Source organism: Cherax quadricarinatus, chromosome 72 (genome assembly GCF_038502225.1).
Source record: "Cherax quadricarinatus isolate ZL_2023a chromosome 72, ASM3850222v1, whole genome shotgun sequence".
Lineage (NCBI taxonomy): Eukaryota > Metazoa > Arthropoda > Malacostraca > Decapoda > Parastacidae > Cherax > Cherax quadricarinatus.
Window position 1 is genome coordinate 8,886,274 of NC_091363.1, and position 26,837 is coordinate 8,913,110.

General features: G+C 39.1%; 1 protein-coding gene across 3 annotated transcripts; it reads right to left on the reverse strand.

Moving 5' to 3' along the window:
• Positions 1 to 22,586, reverse strand: LOC128701305 (glutathione S-transferase 1-1-like). 3 transcript variants are annotated; one of them, XM_070100380.1, is made up of 4 exons: positions 22,447 to 22,586; positions 9,795 to 10,047; positions 7,313 to 7,454; positions 1 to 1,490 (listed from the first exon to the last, which is right to left on the reverse strand). In XM_070100380.1, the coding sequence occupies exons 2-4, from the start codon at positions 9,992 to 9,994 to the stop codon at positions 1,170 to 1,172; spliced, it is 663 nt and encodes a 220-aa protein (XP_069956481.1). In that variant the 5' UTR covers positions 9,995 to 10,047; positions 22,447 to 22,586; the 3' UTR covers positions 1 to 1,169. The 3 variants fall into 3 exon arrangements, with proteins under 3 accessions (XP_069956481.1, XP_069956484.1, XP_069956482.1); XM_070100383.1 differs by lacking the exon at positions 22,447 to 22,586 and adding an exon at positions 22,241 to 22,341; XM_070100381.1 differs by lacking the exon at positions 22,447 to 22,586 and adding an exon at positions 17,647 to 17,684.
• Between the last annotated feature and the right edge of the window lie 4,251 nt (positions 22,587 to 26,837).

Below are 26,837 nucleotides of genomic sequence, written 5' to 3' on the forward strand. Positions count from 1 at the left end.
TGTATGTATGTATGTGTGTGTGTGTGTGTGTGTGTGTGTGTGTGTGTGTGTGTGTGTGTGTGTGTGTGTGTGTGTGTGTGTATTTGTTTACTGTAACTGATAATCAAGTCCTAGATGAAAAGTAGTAGTAATAAAGGTTTACCCCTGCAACAGCCTCTTTATGGCTTGCAATTATGAGGAGATTTATTATTAAGGCCTTAGCTTAACCCAAAACATCACAATGAAAGACTAAATTCACATAAAACTGAATAGGATTCTAACCCGAGGCTCCACGTGTGCAAATTGTCGATTACAATTGGAAAGTGACTGCAGGTGCTAACATGTCCCTTTGAGGAACAAGCACTAGATTATCACTTGTATTATTGGAGAAAAGTGGCTATATAAAAAAAAAAAAAGCTGCAGATGCCTACTGGTATTACCTAAATAAAATAGGTTTTGGCTTCTCTTTTAATTAACACAGTTCTAGTGGGTTGGGTTTAGTTTATTACAGGTCCACATCCCTTTATCTGAAATTCATAAAGTTCCAATAACAGAATTTTTTTCGTGGAGTGTGAAGCGTCAGTCATCTCAGTGCTGTCACGCTGCCACGTGGCGGCATTGAGAATCATTCTGAAATTAGAAAGTCTGAAATTCGAAACAATACAGGCCCCCAAGGGTTTCGGATAAAGGGATGTGCACCTTTATCATTATTATGCACCCCATACTCATCTTGTGGGTAGTAGTCCAGAGATTACGAAGGTATATAATGGGTCCAGGGACTGGGCTGCAGTGTTGATAGCTAAACAATAGTGGCAATGGACTATTTTATGTGTTTATATCTGGTTTAAATCATAACGAGTTATTTGTGCAGACATGAATTAGGTCACAAAAATATTTCCTTGTATTTTTAGCAAGGTATGCTTGAATTTAATATAGTCTAAGTAGTTATATGTTATTTACAGTATAGAGCAGGATTTCCACCCAAGAATTCTTGCCTCAGGTTCAATTCCCATCAGTATTATTCAAATTTAACTTGTCATTCATTAAGATTTTTTTTTTGGATATATTGCAACTGATACTTAGCTTACAAAATTCTATACCCCAAAAAATTATTTATGAAAGGATTAATACATTTTTCTTCTGTATTAGAAGCTGCCAGCAGACTGCCAAATGCCCCAATACAATATTTTTTACTTTTCAGTGATTTTAGACTTTACAAACATGCCAAACTTCTTAGCATCCTCCCCATTGAGTTCCTCGTATCCATCTATGGCTTCCTTGCAGCGCTGAAGCCAAGCATAAATGTTAGGATAGTCCTGGATGATGAAGCCCGCTGCTTCATAACTGGAAATGTTGGCCACTAAGACGAGGTCAGCAACAGTTATGTGGTCAGTCTCAGCAGCAAACTTCTTTTTGTGGCTCAAGAAGCCATTCAGCCAAGTAAGTGCCTCATGAAAATCATCCACACTCTTTTGGTCTGGCTTGGACAGTATGCCTGACTTCACAGGAGCCTGTAAATCCAAGAAGAAAATTTAAAAAGAAGCTTTGAGGAAAAAGGGGAGAACACATACCAATTCCAGTGGATATTTAAATCAGGTAGTAGGTTGGTAGACAGCAACCACCCAGGGAGGTACTACCGTCCTGCCAAGTGAGTGTAAAACGAAAGCCTGTAATTGTTTTACATGATGGTAGGATTGCTGGTGTCTTTTGTCTGTCTCATAAATATGCAAGATTACAGGCATGTCTTGCTACTTCTACTTACACTTAGGTCACACTACACATACATGTACATGTTTATTTATACACACTCATCTGAGTTTTCTTTGATTTTATCTTAATAGTTCTTGGTCTTATTACTTTTCCTTTTATATCCATGGGGAAGTGGAATAAGAATCTTTCCTCCGTAAGCCATGCGTGTTGTAAAAGTCAACTAAAATACCGGGAACAATGGGCTAGTAACCCCTTTTCCTGTAAAGATTACTAAAAAGAATAAGAAGAAAATTGTCAAAGTGGGAAGTCTGAATGTGCATGGATGTTGTGCAAATGATAAGAAAGAGATGATTGTGGATGTTATGAATGAGAAGAAACTGGATGTCCTGGCTTTAAGTGAAACAAAGCTGAAGGGGGTGGGAGAGTTTCAATGGAGAGGAATAAATGGGATTAGGTCAGGGGTTTCAAATAGAGTTAGAGCTAAAGAAGGAGTAGCAATAATGTTGAAGGATAAGCTATGGCAGGAAAAGAGGGACTACAAATGTATAAATTCAAGGGTTATGTGGAGTAAAATAAAGATTGGATGTGAAAAGTGGGTTTTAGTAAGTGTGTATGCACCTGGAGAAGAGAGAAGTGTAGAGGAGAGAGAGATTCTGGGAAATGTTGAGTGAATGCATGGAGAGTTTTGAATCAAGTGTGAGAGTAATGGTGGTTGGGGATTTCAATGCTAAAGTGGGTAAAAATGTTATGGAGGGAGTAGTAGGTAAATTTGGGGTGCCAGGGGTAAATGTAAATGGGGAGCCTTTAATTGAGCTATGTGTAGAAAGAAATTTGGGAATAAGTAATACATATGAAAAAGAGGATAAATAAATATACAAGGTATGATGTAGCACGTAATGAAAGTAGTTTTAGATTATGTATTGGTGGATAAAAGGTTGATGGTTAGGCTCCAGGATGTACATGTTTATAGAGGGGCAACTGATATATCGGATCATTATTTAGTTGTAACTACAGTTAGAGTAAGAGGTAGATGGGAAAAGAGGAAGGTGGCAACAACAAGTAAGAGGGAGGTGAAAGTGTATAAACTAAGGGAGGAGGAAGTTCGGGCGAGATATAAGCGACTATTGGCAGAAAGGTGGGCTAGTGCAAAAATGAGTAGTGGGGGGGTTGAAGAGGGTTGGAATAGTTTTAAAAATGCAGTATTAGAATGTGGGGCAGAAGTTTGTGGTTATAGGAGGGTGGGGGCATGAGGAAAGAGGAGCGATTGGTGGAATGATGAAGTAAAGAGTGTGATAAAAGAGAAAAAGGTAGCTTACGAGAGGTTTTTACAAAGCAGAAGTGTTATAAGAAGAGCAGAGTATATGGAGAGTAAAAGAAAGGTGAAGAGTGGTGAGCGTGCAAAAGGAGAGCAGATGAAAGAGTGGGAGAGGCACTGTCAAGAAATTTTAATGAAAATAAAAAAAAAAAAAAATTTGGAGCGAGTTAAACACGTTAAGAAAGCCTAGGGAAAGTATGGATTTGTCAGTTAAAAAACAGTAGGGGAGTTAGTAGATGGGGAGAGGGAGGTATTAGGTAGATGGTGAGAATATTTTGAGGAACTTTTAAATGTTGAGGAAGAAAGGGAGGCGGTAATTTCATGCACTGGCCAGGGAGGTATACCATCTTTTAGGAGTGAAGAAGAGCAGAATGTAAGTGTGGTGGAGGTACGCGAGGCATTACGTAGAATGAAAGGGGGTAAAGCAGCTGGAACTGATGGGATCATGACAGAAATGTTAAAAGCAGGGGGGGATATAGTGTTGGAGTGGTTGGTACTTTTGTTTAATAAATGTATGAAAGAGGGGAAGGTACCTAGGGATTGGCAGAGAGCATGTATAGTCCCTTTATATAAAGGGAAAGGGGACAAAAGAGATTGTAAAAAAATATAGAGGAATAAGTTTACTGAGTATACCAGGAAAAGTATACGGTAGGGTTATAATTGAAAGAATTAGAGGCAAGACAGAATGTAGGATTGCGGATGAGCAAGGAGGCTTCAGAGTGGGTAGGGGATGTGTAGATCAAGTATTTACATTGAAGCATATATGTGAACAGTATTTAGATAAAGGTAGGGAAGTTTTTATTGCATTTATGGATTTAGAAAAGGCATATGATAGAGTGGATAGGGGAGCAATGTGGCAGATGTTGCAAGTATATGGAATAGGTTGTAAGTTACTAAATGCTGTAAAGAGCTTTTATGAGGATAGTGAGGCTCAGGTTAGGGTATGTAGAAGAAGAGGGAGAATACTTCCCAGTAAAAGTAGGTCTTAGACAGGGATGTGTAATGTCACCATGGTTGTTTAATATATTTATAGATGGGGTTGTAAAAGAAGTAAATGCTAGGGTGTTCGGGAGAGGGGTGGGATTAAATTATGGGGAATCAAATTCAAAATGGGAACTGACACAGTTACTTTTTGCTGATGATACTGTGCTTATGGGAGATTCTAAAGAAAAATTGCAAAGGTTAGTGGATGAGTTTGAGAATGTGTGTAAAGGTAGAAAGTTGAAAGTGAACATAGAAAAGAGTAAGGTGATGAGGGTATCAAATGATTTAGATAAAGAAAAATTGGATATCAAATTGGGGAGGAGTATGGAAGAAGTGAATGCTTTCAGATACTTGGGAGTTGACGTGTCGGCGGATGGGTTTATGAAGGATGAGGTTAATCATAGAATTGATGAGGGAAAAAAGGTGAGTAGTGCGTTGAGGTATATGTGGAGTCAAAAAACGTTATCTATGGAGGCAAAGAAGGGAATGTATGAAAGTATAGTAGTACCAACACTCTTATATGGATGTGAAGCTTGGGTGGTAAATGCAGCAGTGAGGAGACGGTTGTAGGCAGTGGAGATGTCCTGTCTAAGGGCAATATGTGGTGTAAATATTATGCAGAAAATTCGGAGTGTGGAAATTAGGAGAAGGTGTGGAGTTAATAAAAGCATTAGTCAGAGGGCAGAAGAGGGGTTGTTGAGGTGGTTTGGTCATTTAGAGAGAATGGATCAAAGTAGAATGACATGGAAAGCATATAAATCTATAGGGGAAGGAAGGAGGGTCTAGGGGTCATCCTTGAAAGGGTTGGAAAGAGGGGGTAAAGGAGGTTTTGTGGGCAAGGGGCTTGGACTTCCAGCAAGCATGCATGAGCGTGTTAGATAGGAGTGAATGGAGACGAATGATACTTGGGACCTGATGATCTGTTGGAGTGCGAGCAGGGTAATATTTAGTGAAGGGATTCAGGGAAGCCGGTTATTTTCATATAGTCGGACTTGAGTCCTGGAAATGGGAAGTACAATGCCTACACTTTAAAGGAGGGGTTTGGGATATTGGCAGTTTGGAGGGATATGTTGTGTATCTTTATACGTATATGCTTCTAAACTGTTGTATTCTGAGCACCTCTGCAAAAGCAGTGATAATGTGTGAGTGTGGTGAAAGTGTTGAATGATGATGAAAGTATTTTCTTTTTGGGGATTTTTTCTTTTTTGGGTCACCCTGCCTCGGTGGGAGACGGCAGACTTGTTGAAAAAAAAAAAAAATAAATTTAAATCAACATTGTGCAAAATATGAATGTACATTTCAGAGCACTGTAGTGAAGCTTGTATCCTTTATGTACTAGTTTACACTAGTAATGCACACTAAGTGAATGGATTCTTTCAATATAAGAAATAAAAAATTTTGCCACAGGCATTTTTTTTTTTTTTTTAAATCCTGGTGTGCCAAAGTTTGGGTTAAAACTGTTGCACCTGTCAGGGAGATGGCCTGCACCTCTGGTGTCAAGAGATTCAACAACTGGTTCAGTTAATGACAGTTTGTGCAATGAGTCATCCAAGATGGTGACCTGCTGAAATGAATATTAAAGATGCCAATATTGCTAAAAAGACAAGTCACTGAATGTGTGGATTGAGTAGAAAATTAAAGGGAAAGCCCTATGCTGTACTATAAATGTGTAGGTAGGATGGAAAGCCTTCACAAGTGCTTTAATTCTAGATGGTTTACCCATTTTAAAGTTTGCAGTCTGCTGTATGACTCAGTTCAAAGACCTATTACAGAAAACAGTACCTCAGCACTCTACTATCACTGTCACTGATTTCATCATTGCTTAGTTAATCTTAAGTTAATTTTAAGCCAGCCCGTAATGCTATGCATATAAGTGGCTTTGGCATACTGCTCTTACCTGTATTTTTTTGTACCTCTGTATGTATGCATGCTCAAATTACTAAATAAATAAATAAATAAATAAATAAATAAATAAATAAATAAATAAATAAATAAATAATAACTACTGAAAACTCTGCCATGCATAACAGCACAAGAACCAGTCATCCACTTTGGCCTAATAGAACTACAGCAACCCCTCTCTGCACATATAAAGATGAACATGTACCAGCAACCAGAATTCAAGACAATTCTTTTTTTTTTTTTTTTTTTTTTAATTAAGCCATATGTACGTACTTATTTTTGACAGTATGAACCTTGCTGCATCCAGCTAGGTCCAACAAAACCACATCAATTCTTTGTACATATATCCAGATCAACAAATAATTAGAGCAAAATATAAAGAACTATTTTTTCTTTTTTTTTTTCCTGGGGGGGGGGGGGAGGCTTGGAGATATTGAACATAACCCTATTTTCTGTGTTTGGGACACCGCAATTTCATGTATAGTGCCAATTTTCAGGAACATACAGTGCTTGTCATTAAAGTATGCTGGCCCCCTCTAAAACCATTATTATAAAATGGGTCATTCCTTGCACTTTAGAACATCCTTCAACCTACTAGGTGATTTAACACTCATTTTTCATGGTTTCATGTGGTAAAGTTTCCCAAGATTATCAGTTATCCTTTCCCTAGTACAGTCGTACCTAGAGTTATGAACTTAATTCGTTCCAGAAGGCTGTTAGAGTACTGATACCAAACAAATTTGTTCCCACAAGGAATAATGTAAATTAGATTAGTCCGTTTCAGACCCCCAAAAATACACTTACATAATTGTTCGAGTTGGGAGTTGTTCGAAACTCAAGGTACCACTGTATATCTCTTGCAATCCCAGAGGGTCTCCATGGCATTCAAATCACTGGCCAGTCACTGAACCAGTGAACAACAGATTTTGCAGTGTGACAAGGAACACCAGTCTTGCATGAAAACCTTTCACCACACTGCATGAAAGATTTAGGCAAACAATAACAATAATTCTAGGTATGTTTTATATTTAATATTAGTGGAGACATTTTTTTTAAGGTTTCCCTGAAAACCATAAGAATCCATGTCTGAACTACAGGCATTCCACTGGATTATAGCATTTTCTATGGTCTAAACCATGTTGCTAGTAAGAGGTTCTTCCCAGGGATTGAACCCAAATGCCTACTTTTTCAAAGTCCTGTATGACCCCTAAATATAATAATTCATAGTTTAAGAGAAAAATACAAAGACCAAACAGAAAGGGTGGAATGGTTCCTACTAGAAACTATAATATTGTTATTCAACATTAGGATCTGACACCTGCAATAACTTTTTAATATTTCATAGACTCCTGACATTTTCTTATATTCCCCTCCATCATTTATTTTATCACTCTTTTTAGTTTCAAAGCTAACAATACTCACAAATAAAATTCTCCAGCGGTTTGCAAGAGTACCAATATCAAAGTGAAGGAGAGCATCCACCTTGGCTCGAGCTTTGGGGTTGCTTGGGTAGAGGGAGTCATCTTTGCCATATTGGGAAATGAGATAGGTACATATGGGACGGCTGAAAAAAATAAAAATTAATTATTTGCAGAGCTTAATAATTTTTTATCAAGTCTATACTATGTAGGTCACCCTAAGAGACTGCCAGTATGTTTAAAAAATAGCATACGAGAGAAAGACGAATGTTAAAGCAATTTAATTGTATTTTACTACATCGGGGTGCCTGTAGGGATCTTGGGGAAAATTTTAGACTGCATTCCACGTTAACAGTTTAATGGGAATTTTAATTAATGCTAGTTATTTTGGTGATACTATTTGTGCCATGCATTGTATTCATCCTAGTAGTTGCTTTTACTCTTAATTTTATCTGTTTTTCTTGTGTTTTATTTTTTATTACTAAGAGCACAGATGTACTTTAGTCAAAATGCTCTTTAAATTTCAAAACTGCCTACCTACCAGTTACTAAGACATCTAGTTGTCCATAAAGACTTAATATGGCAAAAAAGGGAAGTCCAGCAGTTTCTTATTCAGAAACTGGATGGCTATCTGAAAGTTGAAGGATTGTGCTTGTAAAGGTCACTAACTTAAAACCCTTATGTTTAATTATAATCAACTTTCACAACAGATAACATTAAACTGTAAAATACTTTATTAATGTCAGGAACACATTATCCTTAACTAATTTTTCCAAACACTAAATGACTGTAAACATAAAATTCCTAAAATTATCGCCTTCTTAATCTTAGGTTAGCCCTAAGTTTGCCTGTAATACTCTGCTATATAGGGGCTTTCAACTTGAAAAATCATTGTAGCATGCCAAGATAAAACCATTCCCATTACTAAATTACACTTATTTTAATGCCATTGTTTTTTGCTGCTACCTCACTATTATAAATCTTGTTATCATAAAATTCCTGATTACCTAACTTTTGTAATACATGTAATGTGAATTAATTAGCATTAGAATGTACCACTCCTTAACCTGTATCAATACAGCATAGTCAGTAAGAATCAGGATTAGTCTGCCTGAAATGCCTAGGCATGTTAGTGGCTTTCATTGTACAATGGAACCTCAGTTTTCGTATGTCTCTGGTTTTGTCCCAGTTTTCGTACATCCGCTCGATTTTCATAGAGTTGACAATGGTCCGCTGTACCAAACACGTCCACCTGCCTGCGCCCACACAAAGCATCCCATGCATTCTGACTCATTCTGGCTTTGTTTCTCGTTGAGCGAGCATTGTGAGAATGTGCCTTCAGTGATTAAGGACATGTGCAAAGTGGAACGAGCTGCAAAGTTTCGTGGAGAAATATCACCCTAACAAAGCTGTTGCAAGCAGTGTCTGCAACATGTTCAGTGACAATGCCTTGTCCCATTTTAGGCAAATCCTAGAGATACAGATTTTTTGTGGGACAGGGGTCCAGTGACAAGCTGGTTCTAGTGCCAGTAAGACAAAGAAGGGAAGTAACCCCAGGTAAGGTCCTGATACCTGAAGTCCTTATAGATGGGGATTACCCTTAGAAACAATAACCTCTCCTCCCTCTCCCCTCCTCACCGTCTTCCATGCGCCAACAAGTCTTTTCATTAAAGGTAAAAGTGATGTTAAATGTTCATTTATCCATTTCATTAGTCATTTATATTTATTTCTCATTGTTTCCTGTATGTAAAACTAATTATTTACTATGAAATATTTTTTGTTAATATTTTTGGGTGTCTGGAACGGATTAATTGGATTTACATTATTTCTTACGGGAAATATTGCTTCAGTTTTCATACAATTCGGTTTTCGTCAGACTTTCTGGAATTAATTAATCAATCAAGAAAACTGAGGTTCCACTGTACTTGATATTTTGTGATATGTAAACCTCACATTGTAAACATTACACAGAAATAAAAATTTTGAATTTTGACAGAGAAAATACACATCTTGGCTTTGTATGATAATTTCTGACTGGTTTTGAACTCTCCTTAGCTAACTCATACAATTCTAATAGAAACCCATATGGATTCACATACAGGAGGGTCCTGCTCATACAGCAGGTTAGGTTCTGGGCTACTGCTGTAAATCACTTTAAAGTGAAACATGACCTTTTTTTTTCACATCACTTTCAAATGTATATAAAAGCCTGATAACATGTTTACATTATCATTTATTAAGTGAACAATAGAGCTAGGCCTAAAAAAATGCATATACATTACACACGCTACCTTAAAATATTTTCGTACTTAGCTTAGTGAATGGTGAATATACTTATTGTAGGTAGCCTGAATAAATGAAGAACGGGCATAACTGAATACTGCTGTAAAGTGAGGCCCTGCTGTAGAGCATTTTAGTGTAAGTACTTGTGTATGTAGGAACTACAGTACTTGCATATCCAGTTACCTGGTACTACTTGAACTTACCTTTCCCAAAGGACAAGGTCACCATCCACCATAGTAGGTACAGTGTGCTGGGGGTTGATTGCAACAAACTCTGGTTTGAGCTGTTCTTGGTTCATAAGACTGACCATTTTGAGGTTGAGGTCAACCCCTACAGCCCTGGCAGTGAGCAGCACAGAGCGGCAGTAAGGGGAGAGGGGTGTATAGTACAGGTCAACAGGCATCGTCACTTATTTTCATTGGCTGTCCACAAATTTAAGTGGATTTTTTTTTATCCCTGTAATAAGTAAGTGTAATGAAATACATATCTAAATGTACAGTATATATTTACATTAAATTATATACAGTAATAAATATTCAACCCAAATTAAGTATAAAAGTGTCTTAACCCTTCGACTGTTTACGCCGTATAAATACGTCTTATGAGCCAATGTTTCCGACGTATTTATACGCACAAATTCTAGCAGCTTCAAATCAAGCAGGAAAGGCCTGGTAGGCCTACATGAGAGAGAATGGGTCTCAGTGGTCGGTGTGCACCCTGTGAAAAAAATCTGGGACCCAGCGGTGCATTGTGGGAACACCATCTTGTTAGTCCATTTTCACCATGCCTCTCGGTAAGAAGTTCCTCACTCCTCGGCGGACTGGAGGTCTTTTGTTCCCAAGTGATAGCTCTAACAGCGATGAAAATGTCAGTGACAGTGAATTCCAGGGTTTTGAAGTGAGTGTTACCAGAAAAAGTGCCCAGGATAACGTAATTAGTGACGAAAATCCAGATGACCCACAACCTTCCACCTCTGGTGCTGGGCCGGCTTGTTCACGTTCACGTTCGCTTGTACCAGGACGAAAGAGGAAAACTACTTGGTTGTGTACAACACCCAGATGTTAGCAGTGAATGTGATAGTGATAGTGATTTCAAGGTCATTGAAAGAGCAGTTCTAGTGACAGTGAGGGTGAATATTCCCCAGTGAAGCGGCAGTATGTACGACGTAGCATGCGGTCTGGTAGTGTTTCATATGTTGTTCCAAGGGGAAGGAGAAACTCTGGGAGCACATCCCGTGGCCCTACACCACGACCTGACAGTGAAGATGACGATATTGTTACGATGGGTATGAATGATGTGAGCGAGGGAGCAGGCAGTGGTGGTGATAGTGAGGGTGGCACGGCCCATGTGGCACCATCACTGGGCCACGCTACTACCCACGCTGCTGACTCTGCACAACAACCAGCCTCACCCGACCCCACGCTCCCACAACCTGCACAACCACAACCACGGTACAATATCCAGAACCCACCAGCAGACCGCATCTGGAATTGGCAGGACGGTGACGAGTTAGATCCCAGTCCCCATGATTTTGATGAAACACAAAGTGGAATAAAGCCATCATGTCCACTTGGGAAAAATGCTAGTGAACTGGACTGCTTTGAGTTATTCTTCGATGAACCCCTGATGGACATCATTGTCAGGGAAACAAACACATACTATGATTACACCATGGCAAATAAAATTCTCTCACCAAAATCACGGCTACACAAGTGGAAGGAGACAACTGTGGCAGAGATGTACCTGTTTTTTGCCACAATAATGCTTATGCCACACGTGTATAAGCACACTGTCACCACATACTGGGCAACAGAATGCCTGATTTCAACTCCAGGTTTTAGTGACATTATAGGTGTCAATCGTTTCCTGATACTGTTACGTATGTTCCACTTTTCAGACAAAACCAGGCCTGACAGAACCGGCAGGTTATACAAGATCAGAAATGTGTTTATGTACCTGAAACAAAAGTGATGCACGTATTTTTATCCCTTCAGGAAGCTTGTTATTGATGAGTCCTTGATTTTATTCAAAGGAAGACTCTCATTCAAGCAATATATACCAAGCAAGAGGAAATGCTTTGGTATGAAGCTATTTGTACTGTGTGATTGCAGAAGTGGTCTTTTGGATATCATTGTGTACACTGGCAGTAATACTTTGAGAGATGCCATGAAGTTATTGGGTATCTCTGGTGATGTGGTTCGAACAATGATGGAACCATATCTTGGTAAGGGGCATATGTTATTTACTGATAACTGGTACACAAGCCCCTTACTCAGCGATTTCTTGCGAGTGAACTTGACAGACGTGTGTGGCACAGTGCGTGGTAATCGTAAACATATGCCAAGGTTCGACGCTGGCACTCGCAGAGGTGAGGTGCAAGCCTTTGCTGCCAATGACATCATGGCATTTCAGTGGCATGACAAACGTGATGTCACATTGTTGACATCAGTTCACCGAAACAAAATGGCACACAGTGGCAGGCACAACAGACACCAATGAACCCATTCTAAAGCCTGCAGCCATCATGGACTACAACCTCAATATGCGCTTAGTGGACAAATGTGACATGCAGATTGGGTTTGCAGACAGTGTACGCAAGAGTTATAAGTGGTATATAAAACTTTTTTTCCATCTTGTTGATATCTCTATGCTAAATGCTTATAACATATACAAGTTGAAGACCAACAAAACACCAAAATATGGTGAATTTTGTTTGTCAGTAATCAGACAAATAATTGCAAAGTACCAAGGAGCAACACCTGCAATAGACCAGCGCCCACGAAATTACCAACACACGTCATCTCGTTTCAGACCTGGTGATCACTACCCCATACAACTGCCTCCTACTACTGCCAAGAAAAATGCTCAGAAGAGGTGTTATGTATGTACACATACCACAAAACGCCCACAAACACGCAGAGACACTCGTTTTATGTGCGAGGAGTGTCAAGTGCCCCTCTGCATATACCCATGTTTCAAAGAGTTCCACAAGCTGCAGCAGTTCTAGGAACGTGTTTAGTGACTGTAAATATGTATATATATTATGGAACAATAGTAATAAACATTGTTTTGTACTGTTTGTGTAAACAAAGTGTATACACAAACTAATAAAGTTTCTGTTATTGTGTTGTAAACAATGAGTGTATATTTGAACAATGCACCTTACATTGGTCTCACAGGCCACATAAGTTACTTGGAAAAGAAAAATATTGAAAAATGCAAGAAACCTTTGAATTAGAGTAAATAAAAGAACACCGGGTGGGCGGCAGTCGCCGCTGTTGCCGTACGCACGTCACTTTCTGCAAACTTTGCGGCTCTATATCTCGGGAAGTACTGATGGCAAAATTTTTTTTAGGCTTAAAACACTCAGAAAAAATATTCCTAACATTTTCATAAGAAAATTTTTTTTTTTCGAATATTTAGCGACATAGAATGACAGTTTCAGAAAGGGGCCTGCGACAGTCAAAGGGTTAAATGAAAATAACATTTTACATAATTATCAGTAAGAACTTCAAGGGATCTTATTCAGCTGATACTTGCTTAATTAATTTTACAGATCATGTCAGAGTGAAATACTCTGAGGAATTACAGTATGGTCACATGAGACTTACAAATGACATTTGACAGCAAAGTAAGATACAAGGAAAACACTACAAGCTATCAGCACAGAACCTGTACAAGAAAAATTGTTAAAGCTATTAATACCAAAATTGGACTCTTGCTAATACTGTATGCAGAATTACATAAGTAGCCTGGGGCTCCCGCAGTTTTTGTGCTATGTATATGATGTACTACCTGTAATACAGTATGCCCATTAGTGATGAAGGTAAATTCTTATGGTATGCCAATAACAGTGCCTACTTAGTGTCAGGTAAATCTTTAAGAACAGTAAGTGTAACATTTTGCCATATCATGAACAGAGTCATATAGTAGGTTGGTAGACAGCAACCACCCAGGGAAGTACTACTGTCCTGCCAGATGACTGTGAAACAGAAACCTGTAACTGTTTTGCATGATGGTAGGATTGCTGGTTTCTTTTTCTGTCCCATAAACATGCTAGATAACAGGGATATCTTTCTACTCCTACTTACACTTTAGTCACACTTCACAGACACGCACATGCATATATATATACATACATCTAGGTTTTTCTCCTTTTTCTAAGTAGCTCTTGTTCTTCTTTATTTCTTCTATTGTCCATGGGGAAGTGGAAAAGAATCTTTCCTCCGTAAGCCATGCGTGTCGTATGAGGCAACTAAAATGCCGGGAGCAATGGGCTAGTAACCCCTTCTCCTGTAGACATTTACTTTATAAAACTGGGATGCTTGAATGTGCGTGGATGTAGTGCAGATGACAAGAAACAGATGATTGCTGATGTTATGAATGAAAAGAAGTTGGATGTCCTGGCCCTAAGCGAAACAAAGCTGAAGGGGGTAGGGGAGTTTCGGTGGGGGGAAATAAATGGGATTAAATCTGGAGTATCCGAGAGAGTTAGAGCAAAGGAAGGGGTAGCAGTAATGTTGAAGGATCAGTTATGGAAGGAGAAAAGAGAATATGAATGTGTAAATTCAAGAATTATGTGGATTAAAGTAAAGGTTGGATGCAAAAAAGTGGGTCATAATAAGCATGTATGCACCTGGAGAAGAGAGGAATGTAGAGAGAGAGATTTTGGGAGATGTTAAGTGAATGATGGAGCCTTTGAACCAAGTGAGAGAGTAATTGTGGTAGGGGACCTGAATGCTAAAGTAGGAGAAACTTTTAGAGAGGGTGTGGTAGGTAAGTTTGGGGTGCCAGGTGTAAATGATAATGGGAGCCCTTTGATTGAACTTTGTATAGAAAGGGGTTTAGTTATAGGTAATACATATTTTAAGAAAAAAGAGGATAAATAAGTATACAAGATATGATGTAGGGCAAAATGACAGTAGTTTGTTGGATTATGTATTGGTAGATAAAAGACTGTTGAGTAGACTTCAGGATGTACATGTTTATAGAGGGGCCACAGATATATCAGATCACTTTCTAGTTGTAGCTACACAGAGTAAAAGGTAGATGGGATACAAGGAGAATAGAAGCATCAGGGAAGAGAGGTGAAGGTTTATAAACTAAAAGAGGAGGCAATTAGGGTAAGATATAAACAGCTATTGGAGGATAGATGAGCTAATGAGAGAATAGGCAATGGGGTCGAAGAGGTATGGGGTAGGTTTAAAAATGTAGTGTTAGAGTGTTCAGCAGAAGTTTGTGGTTACAGGAAAGTGGGTGCGGGAGGGAAGAGGAGCGATTGGTGGAACGACGATGTAAAGAGAGTAGTAAGGGAGAAAAAGTTAGCATATGAGAAGTTTTTACAAAGTAGAAGTGATGCAAGGAGGGAAGAGTATATGGAGAAAAAGAGAGGTTAAGAGAGTTGTGAAGCAATGTAAAAAGAGACCAAATAAGAGAGTGGGTGAGATGTTATCAACAAATTTTGTTGAAAATAAGAAAAAGTTTTGGAGTGAGATTAACAAGTTAAGGAAGCCTAGAGAACAAATGGATTTGTCAGTTAAAAATAGGAGAGGAGAGTTATTAAATGGAGAGTTATAGGTATTGGGAAGATGGAGGGAATATTTTGAGGAATTGTTAAATGTTGATGAAGATAGGTTAGCTGTGATTTCGTGTATAGGGCAAGGAGGAATAACATCTTGTAGGAGTGAGGAAGAGCCAGTTGTGAGTGTGGGGGAAGTTCGTGAGGCAGTAGGTAAAATGAAAGGGGGTAAGGCAGCCGGGATTGATGGGATAAAGATAGAAATGTTAAAAGCAGGTGGGGATATAGTTTTGGAGTGGTTGGTGCAATTATTTAATAAATGTATGGAAGAGGGTAAGGTACCTAGGGATTGGCAGAGAGCATGCATAGTTCCTTTGTATAAAGGCAAAGGGGACAAAAGAGAGTGCAAAAATTATAGGGGGATAAGTCTGTTGAGTATACCTGGTAAAGTGTATGGTAGAGTTATTATTGAAAGAATTAAGAGTAAGACGGAGAATAGGATAGCAGATGAACAAGGAGGCTTTAGGAAAGGTAGGGGGTGTGTGGACCAGGTGTTTACAGTGAAACCTAAGTGAACAGTATTTAGATAAGGCTAAAGAGGTCTTTGTGGCATTTATGGATTTGGAAAAGGCGTATGACAGGGTGGATAGGGGGGCAATGTGGCAGATGTTGCAGGTATATGGTGTAGGAGGTAGGTTACTGAAGGCAGTGAAGAGTTTTTACGAGGATAGTGAGGCTCAAGTTAGAGTATGTAGGAAAGAGGGAAATTATTTCCCAGTAAAAGTAGGCCTTAGACAAGGATGTGTGATGTCACCGTGGTTGTTTAATATATTTATAGATGGGGTTTTAAGAGAAGTAAATGCGAGGGTCTTGGCAAGAGGCGTGGAGTTAAAAGATAAAGAATCACACAAAGTGGGAGTTGTCACAGTTGCTCTTTGCTGATGACACTGTGCTCTTGGGAGATTCTGAAGAGAAGTTGCAGAGATTGGTGGATGAATTTGGTAGGGTGTGCAAAAGAAGAAAATTAAAAGTGAATACAGGAAAGAGTAAGGTTATGAGGATAACAAAAATATTAGGTGATGAAAGATTGGATATCAGATTGAGGGAGAGAGTATGGAGGAGGTGAATGTATTCAGATATTTGGGAGTGGACGTGTCAGTGGATGGGTCTATGAAAGATGAGGTGAATCATAGAATTGATGGGGGGAAAAGGGTGAGTGGTGCACTTAGGAGTCTGTGGAGACAGAACTTTGTCCTTGGAGGCAAAGAGGGGAATGTATGAGAGTATAGTTTTACCAATGCTCTTATATGGGTGTGAAGCATGGGTGATGAATGTTGCAGCGAGGAGAAGGCTGGAGGCAGTGGAGATGTCATGTCTGAGGGCAATGTGTGGGGTGAATATAATGCAGAGAATTCGTAGTTTGGAAGTTAGGAGGAGGTGCGGGATTACCAAAACTGTTGCCCAGAGGGCTGAGGAAGGGTTGTTGAGGCGGTTCGGACATGTAGAGAGAATGGAGCGAAACAGTGACTTCAAGAGTGTATCAGTCTGTAGTGGAAGGAAGGCGGGGTAGGGGTTGGCCTAGGAAAGGTTGGAGGGAGGGGGTAAAGGAGGTTTTGTGTGCGAGGGGCTTGAACTTCCAGTAGGCATGCGTGAGCGTGTTTGATAGGAGTGAATGGAGACAAATGGTTTTTAATACTTGACGTGCTGTTGGAGTGTGAGCAAAGTAACATTTATGAAGGGGTTCAGGGAAACTGGCAGGCCAGACTCGAGTCCTGGAGATGGGAAGTACAGTGCCTGCACTCTGAAGGAGGGGTGTTAATGTTGCAGTTTAAAAACTGTAGTGTAAAGCACCCTTCTGGCAAGACAGTGATGGAGTGAATGATGGTGAAAGTTTCTTTTTCGGGCCACCCTGCCTTGGTGGGAATCAGCCAGTGTGATAATAATAAAAATAAGGTTATCTAGACAACAAATTGTCTTGCCATCTCTGGTTCCATAATTATCATTGTTGGAGCAGATGATGGGAAGTAAAACTCCTTCATTTTGCCTGAGAGTGAGGCCTTAGCATCTGTGTGGCCTACCAGGTCTCTCCCGCTAAATTTAAAGCAACTCGAATTTAGGTGAAAATCTATGTTAGGGACCCTGGGATAAATGATGTAGTTAATAGTTACCGACAACTACTTGGCGAGTTCCGTCATTATTTTACCCTTTTTAATACATACAATCTATACACACAATGAAATGAGTAATCATTTCTAGAGCAAATTATTTTGGGAGACAAGGATAACTGACACATTTATAAAGGTAACACAGCAAACTGAGGCGTCTATCTTACCCGGCCAATTGTAAACAAAAATGGGTGGTATTTTCAGAGTTTAAGTAACCTGATCAAACCTAACTTTACCTACCCTAACCTTACCTTAACTAAACAATAACTAACAAAACCCAAGTGTCCATAGTTTGATCCCCAGCACAGGTGGAAACAGTCTGCATGTTTCCTTACACATGCTGTTCCAGTTCACTTAGCAGTAAGCAGGTACCTGGGTGTTGGTAAACTGTTGTGGGTTGCATCCTGGGGAACAAGATAAAAGGAATCCAGTGGAATTAAGAGTTCTTTATGATGTACTGACTAAATTTATTGGGTTATCCTGGGTGGCTAACCCTCTGGGTTAAAAATCCAAACAAATCTTATATTATCTTAACCTAGCTAAGCCCTACCTATCTCTCATAATAAAAATTTGAAGAAAAAATATTTATTCCACGATGTACTTAGGTTGTATGTATTGACAAATGAAAAACAATGTCCAAGTTCTGCCAAGTAGTCATCGGTAACTATATTATTAATTATACTTAGTAGGAAGCACTAAACCTTTTTATAAGGGCTATACAACACCTAGAGGAGTGGGAAGTAATTAGTGTGTCCAAGAAACGATTGTAATTCCAATTCTTTGGATCAAGAACCCTTCACTGAAAAGGTTGGTGAACTACAGGCCTTTCAATGTGATAACTGTTTGACACAGCAACACTATGGCATCTTGGTACAGAGAATACAGCTCCCAAAATTAATTTGCCAAATTTCTGGCCCACCATAAGGGCCTACCTGAATTCTACTTGTGAGCCCCATCCACATTTGACCATGTATGCTACTGCTGCATCAGTACTACTACCACTGGCTTAACTACTAAATTGACCACAAACTTCCTCATAGGAAACTAGAGGATGTCTTTACAACTTGATTGGTAAATGTGTGACCCAACTTATGGGCCCCACCCTCTGACTACATTGTCTGCTGCTGCTGCTGCTGCTGCTGCTGCTGCATTACTCTACCTAGTCTGCCAGTTTTGCTATAAAGGTTCTGTTGTCATGTTTGTGTTAGACTGATAATTCCTGGTGGATGAAACATCTCGATCAGGCTACATAAGGAATAAGGATTTTATTTCTTTGCATAGTTTACAATGTGTAATTACAATTTTGATTTGCCAAGTACAAAGATAGCCACTATCATGCCAGGGCATTTCGGGCAGACTAAACTTAATGCTAGAGATTACGTAATATTAGGCATATACTGTATATCATAGTTGGTTCAAATTGAGCATTGTTTTTTATATTTCAACAGAGGTAGTAGTGGTTTAGTAGTAATTGAATTAATAAGTAATTGATTAACAAGTTACAGTATTATACTTTGGCACATTTAACATAATGAGATCGAGACCATTTTATTTTTGAAATCTTCTAATATTTGGAAATTATCGAGTTGATGGTGGCAATAATATATAGTGTTTGTGTGGTTAATTTTGGATGACGAGGAGATTTCTAAGCAGAGCCTTGAATTGGTGTGCAGGCATGGGCCCTTTTGTACTGGCAATGAATTCCAGATCTTAAGGCCCTCTATATTCAAGCATTTTTGCATAGGAAGAGATGGACACAAGGAATATCAAATAGAGTTTTATGTCTTGTGCTATGCAAGTGCGTTGTGTTGTAGTTCTCAAGGAGGAGTTTGAGAGTTGGGTTAATATTGGAGAATAACATTCTGTGTATGTAGTAGGCACAAAAATATGAGTGGGTATTTTTGTACGTTAAGCAGGTTCAAGCTCTTACACAGCGGTGGAGTGTGTTGCCTGGCACAGTAGTTTGTAATCGATCTCACAGCAGCTTTGTTGGTTAATTAAAAGTTTAAGGTGATTTGCTGTGGTTGAACCCCATGCACAAATACCATAGGTGAGGTAAGGGTAGATGAGAATAATAGAGCAAAAAGTGTAGTTTGGGGTACACAGTACCGTATCTTAGAGAAGATGCGTACTGTTTTAGAGGTATGCTATATGTGGGCCTGAAATTTAAGACAGCTGTCAATGTGGAGCCATAGAAATTTTTCATCAGTGTGTCTTGAAATAGGGGAACCATTTATTGATATGTTTAGCTGAATATTTGCAGCTCTGTTTCCAAACAGTATGAAGTAGCTTTTGTCAATATTGAGATTAAGTTTGTTGGTCATCATGCAAGTGGATATTTTTAGTAGCTCATCCCTTACAGTGTTTCTAAGTATCGGTTGATTTGAGTGAGAGAAGATACAAGTAGTGTCATCTGCAAAAAGAACAGGTTTAAGTAGTTTGGAAGCATTTGGGAGGTCATTGATGTAAATGAGAAATAGTAGTGGTCACTACCCAGGGGGACTAGAACAAGAACAGGTTGTGTGGTAGAAGCAACACTATTTGTGTATACATACTGGTGCCTATGGCTAAGATGTGATTTTTGGTAGTAGAGCGAGTGTCCTCTGACCCCGTAATGTTCAAGTTTTAGGTGCAAGAGACTGTGGTCAACTATCAAATGCTTTCTGTAGGTCTATGCAGAGGCCCAGTGGAATTTTTTTTTTCCCAGTGCCGTATATAGAAGTTCAAGCAGATGTATAATTGCATCATTTGTACTTTTGCTTGGCCTAAATCCAAACTGGCAGGGGGTATGTTGTGGGATACAAAGTAGGAGTAAACTTGCTTGCAAATTATTTTTTCAAAGATTTTAGATAGAAGGGGTAGGTTTGATATAGGTCTAGGTCTATAGTTATTTAAATCAGTAGGATCACCTCCTTTGTGGATCGGTATAACCCTTGCTGTCATGAGTAGGGATGGGAAGGTTGAAGATTGAGTGGACTTGTTAAAAAGTCTTGTAATAATAGATGACAACAAATCAGAAGCTTCTTCATACATAAGTGGTGGTAAGTTATTTAGGTCTCCTGCCTTGTTCTTTAGTGTTTTGATGATGAGCGATATTTCAATAGGGTTTGTTGGGGCTAGGAATAGAGTATTTGGATAGTTGCCAGTGAGAGAGTTTTTTGGTTGTGTGCTTGAGTTTGGGATTTTGCTTGCTAATGTTGTTCTTACAGTCGAGAAAAAGACTTAGTTTGTTGGCAGTATTAGTCGACTGGGTGACAGGTTCATTTGGTTTTGTAAAGTTAAAGTTAATCACTTTTTTTCGAGACAGGTTCCTAGATCCTAGTATTTCAGAGGGGGTTTTTCCAAGTCTTTTTCATATCCCCTTTTATGTCGTAAAATCTGTTTTCATAATACAGTTTTTTAGCTCTTATTAGATTCATAAGCATTGACGAGCATAGTTTCATCTGTTCCTTCATTATTTGACCCATTCTGTACTGTTTTTCATGTACATGTTTTTTGTCAATGGAACTGAGGATGCTGTTTGTAAGCCAGGGGCTCTTTAGTCTCCTGGCTGTGTTTTGTTTTTATTGGACAAAGATTGTTATAGAGGTTTTGTTTTTTTGTAAAAAACTTTTTACGCAGTGGTCAATATCAAGGCTAGGTGCTATCTCACTTTGCCAGTCAATGTTACTTAATGCCGAAATAAAACTATTTACCGATGTTTCATCATGTAGTCAGAAAGCGATCTTACTTGTGTCCTGTGGGAGTTTACAGAAGTTTGTTATGAGAAAGGTGGGATAGTGGTCTGTGGAGTTATCTGTGATAATGCCTGCTCTTAGTGGGGATTTAGTGTTGGTCCAGATATGGTAAAGTAGTGAGACTTGTCCCGGCAATTCTTGTTGGTTTGGTTATAGATGGTAGGAGTAAGCAATTGTTCATAGTGTTAGTGAATTCTGTTACTTATGGGTAGTGTTCATGGATGAGGTTAATGTTGAAGTCACCTGTAAGTATCAGGTGGTGTTTATTAATCTCCGAGTCAGTTATGTTTTTAAGTTTTCATTAAATGTGTAAATATTAGTGCGAGGTACTCTGCAGATAGCTCCAACTGTTAGTTTTTTTTTTTAAAAAAAAGGTTCATTGACTTTAATTTTGCAAATGTATATTCACCATTTTCATCCCTGGTGTAGGTAGATTTGATGCATTCAGGTTCATTATTATTATTATTAATTATTATTCAATTTGTCAGTATTGTGCATCAGTAAGATATCCAGATGTTGCACTTGTTTTATTCATTAACTTGCCGGTACATTATTATTTACCACTGATGTAGTTATGTAATGTAAAAGAAGAGTTATGTAGTGCAAAAGAAGAGTGCCAAAAGGTGTCTGACGAATGTAGCTACAGAAAAGGAGAATGATTTTCTATTTTTTAGCTAACATACGTGTAAATTTTACCTTATTCCTAGTAATGACCCTCGTATTGTAGAGTCTTAATGACCCTCGTGTAGTAGAGTCTTTTTAGTATGATAAAATGTTATCTTCATTATAGAATAATAAGAAAATATAACCTTTATATTATAATAAGGTAAAAGGACCCCAATGGAAATAAGTCACTGTCTGACTTTTTTGGGTTATCCTAGGTTCTCTACACATATGCTGCTATGTATGATAATTCTATGTAACTATTTGTGTATACCTGAATAAACCTACTTACTTACCATACGTTTCCCCGGCCTGAGAATCTTTCCATTTTTTTTAATTAGTGGAACATATCACCATATGGACTCCAACGGAAATAAATCACTATTGTCTGACTTTTTTGGATTATCCTACCTGATTTACACTATGATAATTGTACTTACGTGTACCTACACCTAAATAAAGTTACTTAACCTTCAATAAATATAAAATATAATTCTTGTTAGGAGAGCATCCAATAATTTAAAAAACCAGCTGCTGCTAGTTTAAAATGCTTAGTTAACACACACTTTGGGGCCCAGTCCTCAGACTCCTTATTATCTGACTTAATATTCTGACTGCCACACACAGGATAAACATAGCATAATAAAACTATCACAGTAACCAATGGTAGCAGTATACAAAATATAGTGTGGTGGCCTGCTTGACCTCTTCACACTCTTTTACTATAACTGAAAAATACATGCCACTTGTACTACAGAATATATGTACACACCTGTGTAGAGGAGAAAGTAAGCAGTGAGAGATAATATAACTTTAAGTTGACTCAGACATACACTGTCTGGCTTTATAACCCTTGTACGTCTGGCAACTACCATACACAGTTGTCACCTAACAAATTAATCTTATAAGTTCCTGAAAAATATTCCGAATCCCACTTCCTCAGTTAAATTGAAATAAACTTTGATATATGTTTATATAATTTTAATATTTACGATACTGGTGAGTAAACACACATACAAGGTTAAGATAATATGATCATCTTATACTCTCAATGTGGTTTGTCTTCCATTTGCAGCTAAAACCACCAATTCGTCGAGGAATTGATTCATAAAGCATTTGAACAGTATCCAGGGAAATTTTTCGCCATTCCTCCAGCAAAACCAGCTCTAACACTTTCAAAGACGACGGTGGAGGAAATCGGTTCGTAATTTGCTGTTTCAATTGACTCCACAAATGCTGGATAATATTTAGATCCGGTGATTGTGGGAACCAATCCCAGTGTTCATCTTCACTTTTATGTTCTTCATGATAATTTTGAACAACTCTGGCGGTGTAAACTGGTGCATTATCGTCTTAGAAAATAACACATATAGCAATTGATTATTCAGTCATATGACAGTTCAGCAGTTGTACATATTATTTTATCCAAGCCTTAAGCTGTGAGCTTCGTGAAGAAATGCATTTTTATTATCATTGTATATGTAAAAATTATACTATTTCGCTTGTGACATTATGTTGCTTTTAAAGTCACAAAGATACGTTCCTGGTGAAACATTTAGAAAGTGTTAAAATAATGTAGAGTATAGTATTTTCTATTGACTTGCAACAATTATTGAAGAATATGTTGGTCAGCCTCGGCAGCAAGTCACGTGGCACAAACCATTTAATAATGATAATATTTATTATTATTATTAAATGACATCATTGGCACTATAGAAAGCCCCTGGTTATGCAGAGGATTTACTACGTTGCCGGAAGCTACAAGTGATTATATATTGTTAATGTAACTAATAGTCGTGTAACTGTTAATTAATGTTTATATATTTTTAATATGATTAAGGTTAAATGTAACAGGCTTAGGCTTGGTTACAAGTACTTCTGGCAGTTTGGGAGATACACAGATGATGATCAAACTAAATGTAAATTATGTGATCAGGCATATGGTCACTCTCTTGAACACTATGTGCTTAATTGTCCACTTATTGAGGAATACAGAGACAGACAGTATAATAACCTATGTGACATGTCAAGATATCTTATTAACGAAAATAAGATACCAGATATACTAAGCAAATTTCCTAAATTTGCTTGTAACAGATAAGTGAACTATAGATATGTAGATATAAATCCATATGTATTCCTGTTAACCCTTTGGGGCCTAGTTCCTAGGCATTTTTGTGTATCCATATGCTCTCGCGCTACCGTCCACAGGATGGATATGGGGTGCACAATAAACTAGCCACTTCGGTGGCAAAATCTAATCTGTCAGATCAGGATCCCAACTGAAGCAAATAATTTTTTGACTTTACTGGGTTATTCTAGCTTAGTTTACACGTAAGTTACTATCCAGGACATTTGTAAAAAAAAAAAAAAAAAAAAGTATATTGTGTAGTGAACCTGAATGAAAGCTTACAATAATTCACAAACGCTAAAGCATTCACAAAGACAATGTTAAATTTGCGGTTCAACATCTTCGTTTTATATTTTATTATAATAATATAACATCAGCTAATTTTCCCTGAATTGCATTACCAATGGCCCAATCAGAGTATAATAATATATTTTTTTCTACAAATACATGTACAAGGTATACAAACCATTTTTTTTATTATAATCAAAAAGAAGCGCTAAGCCACAAGGGCTGTACAGCGCTGCAGAAGGGGAAAGGGGCGATCAGTAGGTTACAGAAAACAGCGGGGCAGGGTAGAAGGTAGCAAGAGATCGAGGTAGAAAGGGCTGAAGGCATCATCAGAGATAAGATAAGAGTTTGTGAAGTAAGTCAATTGTTGTCAATGAGAGAGTCCGGAAGGGAAAGTAAAGAGAGAGCAGCAGAGGGATGACGACGTTGGAGGTAAATTCTGGGTGCTCGTAGATAAAGTGGGCAGTCTAACAGAATGTGGCTGACCGATAATGGAACCTGACAATTCTCACAGAGAGGAGCAGGGCGCCTCTCCATGACATATCCATGAGTAAGACAAGTATGGCCAATGCGGAGACGGGAGTAGTCACCCAACCTCGGCACTGGTGACAAGAAGATGGCCAGTAACCTATACTCGGTTTAATAGATTGAAGTTTATTACCGAGTAGAGTAGACCAACGTTGTTGCCAACGGGTGTGAAGGTGGGTAGCTATTGCAGCAAAGTAGTCCATAAATGGAACACCTCTATATGAAACTGGTAGGTCATGTACTGCTGACCGTCAACATGTACTGTACTGTACGTCAACATGACCTGGAGTTTACCTGGAGAGAGTTCCGAGGGTCAACGCCCCCGCGGCCCGGTCTGTGACCAGGCCTCCTGGTGGATCAGAGCCTGATCAACCAGGCTGTTGCTGCTGGCTGCACGCAAACCAACGTACGAGCCACAGCCCGGCTGATCAGGAACTGACTTTAGGTGCTTGTCCAGTGCCAGCTTGAAGACTGCCAGGGGTCTGTTGGTAATCCCCCTTATGTGTGCTGGGAGGCAGTTGAACAGTCTCGGGCCCCTGACACTTATTGTATGGTCTCTTAACGTGCTAGTGACACCCCTGCTTTTCATTGGGGGGATGGTGCATCGTCTGCCAAGTCTTTTGCTGTCGTAGTGAGTGATTTTCGTGTGCAAGTTCGGTACTAGTCCCTCTAGGATTTTCCAGGTGTATATAATCATGTATCTCTCCCTCCTGCGTTCCAGGGAATACAGGTTTAGGAACCTCAAGCGCTCCCAATAATTGAGGTGTTTTATCTCCGTTATGCGCGCTGTGAAAGTTCTCTGTACATTTTCTAGGTCGGCAATTTCACCTGCCTTGAAAGGTGCTGTTAGTGTGCAGCAATATTCCAGCCTCATGACCAGGGACCCAACAAAAAACAATATCTTTATGCTTGGTAGAGATGTGGCGTAGCCAAAGTTGGATACGGAGGACTAAGGGGTTACCTGGAGGTTATTCCGGGGATCAACGCCCCCGTGGCCCGGTCCATGACCAGGCCTCCCGATGGATCAGGGCCTGATCAACTAGGCTGTTACTGCTGGCCGCACGCAGTCCGACGTACGAGCCACAGCCCGGCTGATCCGGCACTGACTTTAGGTATCTGTCCAGCTCTCTCTTGAAGGCAGCCAGGGGTTTATTGGCAATTCCCCTAATGCTTGATGGGAGGCTGTTGAACACTTTTGGGCCCCGGACACTTATGGTGTTTTCTCTTAGTGTACCAATGGCGCCCCTACTTTTTATTGGCGGCATTTTGCATCGCCTGCCCAGTCTTTTACTTTCGTAGGGAGTGATTTCTGTGTGCAGATTTGGGACCATTCCTTCCAAGATTTTCCAAGTGTAGATTATGATATATCTCTCCCTCCTGCGTTCCAACGAGTACAAGTCAAGTGCTTCCAGGCGTTCCCAGTAGTTAAGGTGCTTGACAGAACTTATACGTGCAGTAAAGGATCTCTGTACACTCTCTAGATCTGCGATTTCACCTGCTTTGTATGGAGATGTTAATGTACAGCAGTATTCCAGCCTAGAGAGAACAAGTGATTTGAAAAGGATCATCATGGGCTTGGCATCTCTCGTTTTGAAAGTTCTCATTATCCATCCTATCATTTTCTTTGCACGTGCGATCGTGGCACTGTTGTGATCCTTGAAAGTGAGATCCTCAGACATTACTACTCCCAGGTCCCTTACATTATTTTTCCGCTCTATTGTATGGCCGGAGTCAGTAGTATACTCTGTTCTAGTTATTATCTCCTCCAGTTTTCCATAACGGAGTAGTTGGAATTTGTCCTCATTGAACATCATATTGTTTACCGTTGCCCACTGGAAAACTTTGTTTATATCTTCTTGGAGGTTAACCGCGTCCTCAGCAGATGACAGCCTCATGCAGATCCTAGTATCATCCGCAAAGGATGATACGGTGCTGTGGTGTATATCTCTGTTTATGTCTGATATGAGGATAAGGAATAAGATGGGGGCGAGTACTGTGCCTTGTGGAACAGAGCTCTTCACTATGGCAGCCTCCGATTTAACTCTGTTGACCACTACTCTTTGTGTTCGATTTGTTAGGAAGTTGAAGATCCATCTCCCCACTTTCCCAGTTATTCCTTTAGCACGTATTTTATGGGCTATTACGCCATGATCGCATTTGTCAAATGCTTTTGCAAAGTCTGTGTATATTACATCTGCATTCTGATTTTCTTCCAG